Source organism: Bison bison, unplaced genomic scaffold (genome assembly GCF_000754665.1).
Source record: "Bison bison bison isolate TAMUID 2011002044 unplaced genomic scaffold, Bison_UMD1.0 scf7180017864181, whole genome shotgun sequence".
Classification (NCBI taxonomy): domain Eukaryota; kingdom Metazoa; phylum Chordata; class Mammalia; order Artiodactyla; family Bovidae; genus Bison; species Bison bison.
Window position 1 is genome coordinate 8,118,408 of NW_011494753.1, and position 8,228 is coordinate 8,126,635.

General features: G+C 38.6%; 1 protein-coding gene across 2 annotated transcripts in view; it reads left to right on the forward strand.

Annotated features, from left to right (window-relative positions):
- The window catches only part of PTPN9 (protein tyrosine phosphatase, non-receptor type 9), a 71,004-nt gene that overhangs the window by 1,788 nt on the left and 60,988 nt on the right, over positions 1 to 8,228 (forward strand). Inside the window, exon 1 of one of the 2 annotated variants that reach the window (XM_010843321.1) lies at positions 7,912 to 8,035. The exons of the other annotated variant lie outside the window; for it this stretch is intronic. Within the exon in view, the coding sequence (XP_010841623.1) occupies positions 8,030 to 8,035 (6 nt within the window). The 5' untranslated portion in view covers positions 7,912 to 8,029. Of the gene's footprint in view, positions 1 to 7,911; positions 8,036 to 8,228 lie in introns of those variants that run through there. 2 annotated transcript variants of the gene reach the window in all.

Genomic DNA, 8,228 nt, shown 5'->3' on the forward strand with positions numbered 1-8,228 from the left:
CTATGTTTAAAAACAAAACAAATAAACAGAAAAAAACCCTAAAAAAAGAAAAAAAGATGAACCATGCTGGTAACCATTTCATGCTTGCCAGGCCTTGTTTCCAAGGACCACATTTGGTAGTACAGCCTCTAGTGTGAAGACAGTCTGGTTTTACAAACTAATATTGGTTAATAGGCTTGTTTAAGACCAGGTTTTTAAAATGCCCTTGACTTTTCTCCTCATTTTTGGAGATGACTTTTTTCATATTTGGCTTCAGACCACAGTTTTGTCTTTTGACACCTAGAGATAAAATCAGCATGAGGAAAAAAAAAATTCTGCTGCTCTGTACAAGCAGTGGTAACATCCTGGTAACTGTAGTGTACTGCAAGCAGGTGGCCAAGGAGACCACCCTGCCAAAATTAGGGAAATACTACTTCAGTACCAAGATGCCATGTGTTTGGTTGATTTTAAATGGGCAAAACTCTTTCACTTCTTTTCTTTTGGTTAGTCAGATTTGAAGTTTTTATATTTCTGAGACTTGAGGGCATCAGTATTCCACTATGAAAATGCCATTTGGTTGCAAATTAAAAAATTTAAACTGAGAGAAGTAAATTAAAGTGTACATAGTATTGATAAAGTACTAACTTTATTCTGAACATATATACAATGTATATACATATATACAACTGTGTTTAAACCAGAAATAATGTTGAATGAATGTGATGGAATTAACAAGGACTAGATGGAAATAGTAAAATGTACATATATTAAGATCAACAAGTTCTGTGGGTTTTTTAACCATAACTTTTCCTACAAAACAACAAGTTTTCTACAGTCACTTCAAAATGTTGAGACATAAACATAAAAGCATAATTCCAATTGTGGTAATGCCTGATGAAATATCAGATTTTAATTTAATATCACATAAGAGTACTCTTAACTGGTAAGATTACTTTAAACTATTTTAGGCTTATCAAAGTAGTTATCATGGGAAATAACACTTCATTCCATAATGCCCCATTGCTCAAACCAATTTTAGAACTCATTTGGAGTTTATTTCAAACTTTGTATCAGAATCTTTGAAATATATTTAATGTTGGGAAAATCTTGTACATTTGAGCATCCATCTGATTTTGGGAAATAGAAAAAAAATTTTTGGAATCCTATTTCATAGGTAAAGGAGGATATCAAAATGTTTAACATAGTTTCAGGCTCTTTATGAGGTGTGTAAACTGTCTTAAAGATGTTTCTGGAACAGATCCCTCTCAAATAGTACCTCTTTCTATACAGTCGTGCAAATCATAAACCCAAAAGTTTTCTTGGATACTCTGCTCTCTTTCAGCCCCTGTATGTTGTACATCATCACGTTTTCCTGAATATCTTGAATTCTTTGACTTCTTCCACCCTCACCACCACCCTCACCACCACCATATTGTCACCCTAGTTCAAGCTGCTGTCATATCCTGACAGAACTTTTGTTTCCTACTTGATCCATCTGCATTCCTTAGCTCTTTTTCCAAGAAACAAAGGCAAATCGCAAATCTGATTGCATCTTCCCTTCCCTGTGTGTGTTAGTCACTCAGATGTGTCTGACTCTGTGACCCCCATGAACTGTAGCCCACTAAGCTCCTCTCTCCAGGCAAGATACTGGAGTGGGTAGCCATTCCTTTCTGTAGGGGATCTTCCCGACACAGGGATTGAACCTGAGTCTCCTGCATTGCAGGCAGATTCTTTATCATCTGAGCCACCAGGGAAGCTCAAAATGTAAGCATTTATAAAAGCCTCAGTGGTTTTTCATAGCTCTTGGGATTGTTAACAGCTCGTGAATGATGTGTTACAGCTCTTGAATGTGGTCTGCAGTGCCTCAGCCCTTGTATGGTTTAGAGCCCTAGCTTATTCTCACAGTTCATCTTTGCTCCAGGAGCACTGGCCTTTTGGTCCTGCATTCTCGCCTGTTTCCTCCTGCTCCAAGGTCTTGGCACAAGTTGCTTTCCTCTGTCTGGAAATACCCTCCACTGTTAATTCCCTCTTCATCCTTCAGCTCATGGGAAGACCTTCCTTGTTCTCCTCAGTTAGGTTAGATCTGTTATTGGCTCTTGGAGTACCATGTACTGTCCTCTACATCACTTGTCACAAGTATACACTATTTGTATCCGGGAGTTGGTGATGGACAGGGCGGCCTGGCGTGCTACAGTTCATGGGGTCGCAAAGAGTCGGACACGACTGAGTGACTGAACTGAACTGAACTGAACTGATGATTGTATGGGGCTTCCCAGGTGGCACTAGTGGTAAAGAACCCTTCTGGCTAATGCAAGAGATAAGAGATGCTGGTTTGATCCCTGGGTTGGGAAGATCCCCTGGAGGAGGGCATGGCAACCCACTCCAGTATTCTTGCCTGGAGAATCCCCATGGCCAGAGGAGCCTGGCGGGCTACAGTCCATAGGGTTGCAAAGAGTTGGACACAGCTAAAGCGACCTAGCATGCACATGATTGTATGATGGGAAGCTCCATGAGGCTTGAACTGTGTCTGGTTTTGCTCACCATCATATGAACATTGCTGAGCATGACTGGCACTTAATGAAGTATTAGGAAGTATAGTACTGGTGGAATGAAGAGTAGTTCTATTTGTGATATGTATACAGACAGCAGCATCTTTCCAAGTGGCTTATAAAAATAAGGGCACTGTTCATTTTTATATATGTTTTGAAGGTCATCATTACTTAGTAGTCTCATTTCCTATCTACTCATGTTTTGAACTGATATTATACCCAGTCCTTTGTAACCTTGATGTTTCTTGCCTTTATGTTTTCAGTTCTCAATATTATAAAGCCTACAATTGAGTTACAAGAAAAAGCATGCTTTGCCTTTAAGAAGTTCACATGAATAACAACAGGGTAATAACAGTAACTGTTTCCTGTGCTCCTGCTTTGAGTCAGGCTCTGTGCTGGGCATTGCACATACAGTTAATCCTCATAAGATTGGAATTATTACCTCATTTTGCAAACGAGAAAACTCAGACTGAGAGAAGGAAATTGCCCAAATGCACATAGTTGGCAGGTAATGGGGGCTTCCCTGATGGTTCAGTGGTAAAAGACCCACCTGCAATGCAGGAGACTGGGATTGATCCCTCTCTGGGTTGGGAAGCTCCCCTGGAGAAGGAAGTGGCAACCAACTCCAGTATTCTTGCCTGGGAAATCCCGTGGACAGAGGAACTTGACAGGCTGCAGTCCATGGGATCTCAAAAGAGTTGGACATGACTCAGAGACTAAACAACGACAGCAGCAAGCAAGTGATGGAGCTTTGGTTTCCACTCAGCTCTAGGTTATTCTGCCTCCACTGCAGATGTTCGGTCTGTTACACTCACTACATTACATCTTGTGAAGCAGTTAACCAGCTTAATAAGATGCCTACATGGATATGTAATAGCTAATTTTGGGTTTGGGTATTGATACATATATGCACATATGTACATGTATTGATATGTGTTTGAGTTTGAAGTTTTTTTTTTTAATGAAAAGAGTTCTATTTGTTTATTTGGCTGTACCAGGTCTTGGTTGCAGCACAAGGGATCTTTGATCTTCACTGTAGCATGCAGGATCTTTAGTTGTAGCATGTGGGATCTAGTTCCCTGACCAGGGATGGAACCTGAGCTTCTTGCATTGGGAGCTCAGAGTCTTAGCCACTGCACTACCAGAGAAATCCTTGATGATGCTTCTTAAAATATAGTATTAAAAATTCAGGGGCTTTCTTGGTGGTCCCGTGGCTGGGACTCCACACCAATCTTTAGTTGCCACTAAAGATTGAAGATTTGGTGTGCTGCAAATAAGACCCTACACAGCCAAATATATTAAAAAAAAATGCAGACAGAAAAATTTGGAAAACCTTATTCAGACCTGTTTATTTCCAGCAGAAACATATTGTACAGTCTGTGCAAGAAATTATGATGAAATTACTCTTGGAAAAAATTTGTTCCTTAAGATAGAGTTGGCAACTCTCCATTTTGAGGTGTGGTTACAATAAAAATTTACTTTTTAAAATATTTTCTTTTTCTTTTGTATATGAGAGATAGCTATTCTTAGAGCCAAATATGAAGGATATTATTTCTCCAAACTGTAAAAGCCAAGGTGTTTTTGTGTCAGAAATATATTCTTTTTTTTATATGTTTATATGTGAATATAAAAGCCTTTCTTAATAGGCTGGCAAAATTGTAAATTTGCCAGTGTGAAGGGTAATTTCTGCATTTCAGTACTAATCTTCATTCTTATTATTGTAATTGTCTTAGTTTTACTTTTCCAAAGCAGGTGCTCTCACATTTGTAACTTGACCTGAAGTTGGTAATTTTATCAGATATGCTAAATTATAATTAACTTGACCACCAGGGTTAGTTAAGGGTGTCTTACTTATCTGTTCTGTGTCCACATAACTTACAGAAAGTGGGATATCTTGGATTGCATCAATTTAGGATAAGTTATGAGGAAAACTTCCTCTTTGCAATAAACCTTAAAAGAAAGACGTTTAACAAGGATTATAAACCTATTTGATGGGCTATCTAAAGAATTACAGCCTTTAGGGTCTTTTGGTTTCTCACAGATTTCCCAGTCATGGCCAGTAGATTAATTGTTTTCTAAAATAGTTACGCTTTTATTCATATTTTCATTTTAGTTGGTTCTAATAACTTACAGAATCCTTCTGTCACATTATAAATAATGCGTGTTTTTTAAAGTTGTTGTAACAGATAATCTACTAATACTTACTTTCAAAGCTTCCAAAGAAAATTTTTATTTTCAGAGTTCATGTTGTTTAGAGCTAATTTGTAAGAATTAATAAGCTAATGCATATAGATAGTAATGCATTACACAGTAAGCACTCCGTTACATTAGCCATTATATTCTCTGTCTTTGGATAGTGAAAGAGTTTAGAGCCAAGTTAGCTTAAACCAGTCCTAAGGGAAAAGAATATTCATGTTTCACACTGAGGACCATCACTTAGCATGGATTCTTTTCAATGCCAGAAAATAGTTATCTTGCAACTTCATAGTGTAATTTTCAAAAAGCTATTCTGATTCTGTGCCATGATTTGTGTTCTTATAACAGGATTTTCTGAAATTAAAATTTTAACTGCCTTGCAGTGGACTTTAGAGATTTTTGGCATTTTTCCCAAGGGCAGGGGTTTTGTCCTGGTTCTTGTGGCCAAGAACTTCCCTTTTCCCACAGCCTCACATGTCCTGTGCTAAATGTCATCTGTCCCCCTGGAAGTAACCATACGTCAAAGACCAAATGATTCATAATGTTGAGTCCTTCCAGAAAGGGGAAGGAGAGGAGGGGTAGATGAAGAATTCTCATTCCTTTCCTTATTGTCCGTAGCTAAAGATATTGTAATTAGCACTTAGGCAAGATCTCATTTGGATGTGAAAATTTGCTTCTTTTAAAACTTCTGAGTGTATCAGGGGTCTTGGGCTTTAGTTGTGAATGTTAAAGAGACCTGCAGATTTTCCCTAAGGAACCTAACTTCTATTACTTACTAATGAATTGAAAAGTAAGACAAACACTCTAAAAAGGAACTCAACTGTTTAACAGAGGTAAAAGTTAAAACTCATTGTAGGTCAGTACAGCTAAATCTCATTTTATGACATATATATCTTTATTATTGTGGAAAAGACATAGTAATGTTGGGATTCTCCAACTTTGTTATCTAAATATTCAGTTCAAAAAAAAAAAAAATATTCAGTTCAATTCCGTCACTGTGTCCAATTCTTTGTGACCCCATGGACTGCAGCATGCCAGGCTTCCCTGTCCATCACCAACTCCCGGAGCTTGCTCAAATTCATGTCCATTGAGTCGGTGATACCATCATCGTCCCCTTCTCCTCCTGCCTTCACTCTTTCCCAGCCTCAGGGCGTTTTCCAATAAGTCCACATATTAAGACCTATTTTATAGCAGAATGGCTGATCCACTGCAGTGTCAATATTATACATCAGAGCCCCTAACTCTAGTTATTTGTTCAGGTACTTGGGTGTTCAGTACAATTTCAGCCATTTCGCACCTGTTTTATCACTCTGTCTTGATGTCTTAGACAGTTAGGGCTACTTTCTTTTTCCAAATCAATCATTATTACATTTCCGGTGCTCCCCTGTATGCCTCCACACTGGAATAGTCACTGTTTTTTATTCCTCTTCCTCTGGAGTAGGGGCAGATATCCCTAGAATAGGTAGTTAAGCTTGCGCTGCTCAGTGCTGGAGGGCCTGTGCTTACTGGAATGAGCACTTTCATATATGATTTTGGAAAGACCTCATTAGAACCTAACTGAGATGGCTTGGGGCTGGGGGCTGGGAATAGGAGACAGAAAAGCTTCAGAGCCCGTGGGAAGAGTTGTTTATTAAGGACTGGTTATCTCTTAGGTCCAGACTATAAAACGATGAAACCCAAACAGTAGATTAGAGGTGGCTTTTTCTTTAGTTTCTGCTTCTGAGAAAAGCATTCCATTCTTTTCTCTGGGAAAGACAATTTCTGTTACGTACTGGTTGCCTCTAAAATACCAGATCCATTCAAAACAAACATGCACACTTCTTGTCTTTTTATCCAGCATGGGTGGCACAGATCTAACTAGCCTAGTAGCATTATTATGAGACCAGAATTTATTCTCAGAATTGATGGGCACATTCTAAAGAGAATCATCCATGACTTTAATCCTGAAGTGTCTGGGGATATTAATCCATTAATTACTTTTTCATTGAACACATGGCTAATCTTTCCTTTTGCATTTACTTTTCTATACCTCATTGTAACACGATAGACATCATTATTAAAATGCACCTATTTTGAAATAGGTTTTTTATATTATCTACAATGATCATGTTTCCTTTATCATTAAAACCAGTAACTTTCTGTAGAAAGTGTTGCATGCTCTGTACAGGTTTGGGATTATGTTATTAACTGGTGAGATCCCAGTATTTAAGATTAATGCAAATCTGGCTTTTTTTCTAAACAATATTTACAGGTGAAATCTGGGCCTTTGAAGAGTTGATGGCAATGAGTCTCAGGTAAACTTCAGGAATCCTTGGCTTCCTTTGTGGCTCCAGCTATTTTATCTAATACTTTATTAATTTTATTTAAGTCCCTTACAGGCTTCCCTTGTGGCTCAGATAGTAAAGAATTTGCCTGCAGTGCAGGAGACCCAGGTTTGATTTCTGCATCGGGAAGATCCCCTGGAGAATGGAATAGCTAACTACTCTAGTATTCTTGCTTGGAGAATGGAATGGACAGAGGAGCTTGGTGGGCTGCAGTCCATGGGATCACAAAGAGTCAGACATGACTGAGCAGCTATCACTTTAAACTCCCTTACAGTTACAAAACACTCAATAAATATCTGTGATAATAGTATTCTTACCCTTTGTGCTGTAGGAAATCATGTTTTTCAAATAAGAATAGGAGGAAAAATAAAGAATCTTACTTTGTAGCAATGAAATAGAAGTTTTCTAGGTGGCCTAAGACTTCTAACAATTGAATACTGTATCTCGAAGATGGTAGTGAGGCTGCCTATGCTCATTTTATGCTAGTAGCACTTAATGCACCATCCATTGGTCCGTTGGTTTATTTCCTCTTGGTTAATAGATTTCTTGTTTAAGTGCACTGATTATCATCTTTTTGTTTTTTCCAGATAAAACTTGAAAAGGTCATCTGATGATCTAAAATGACATGTTTAGAGTACAAAGAATTATAGTTTATGTCATCTTTCATATTTTAGTTCAACAGCTTTTGTGAAAAAATTCCCATTCCATTGTTCATATCAGTGGTTCTCAACCAGGGTGATTTTATTTATTTCCAAACTTAAAACCTTTTATTTTGTGTTTGGGTATAGCCAATTATGGAGAAGGAAATGGCAACCCACTCCAGTATTCTTGCCTGGAAAATGCCATGGACAGAGAAACCTGGCGGGCTGCAGTCCGTGGTGTCACCAAGAGCTGGACACGACTGAGGACGCACACACACAGAGCCAGTTTAACATTATTGTGGTAGCTGCAGGTGAACGGCAGAGGCACTCAGCCATATATATGCAGGTATCCATTCTCCCCTAAACCCCCTCCCATATATTTACATTTTTTTAAATTTATTTTTGGCTGTACTGGATCTTTGTTGCTGCAAGAGGGCTTTCTCTAATTGTGGCGAGAGGACTTCTCATTGCGGCGGCTTCTCGTATTGCACGAGCACAAGCTCTAGGGCTCTCAGGCATCCAGAGTGGCTCCCCGGCTC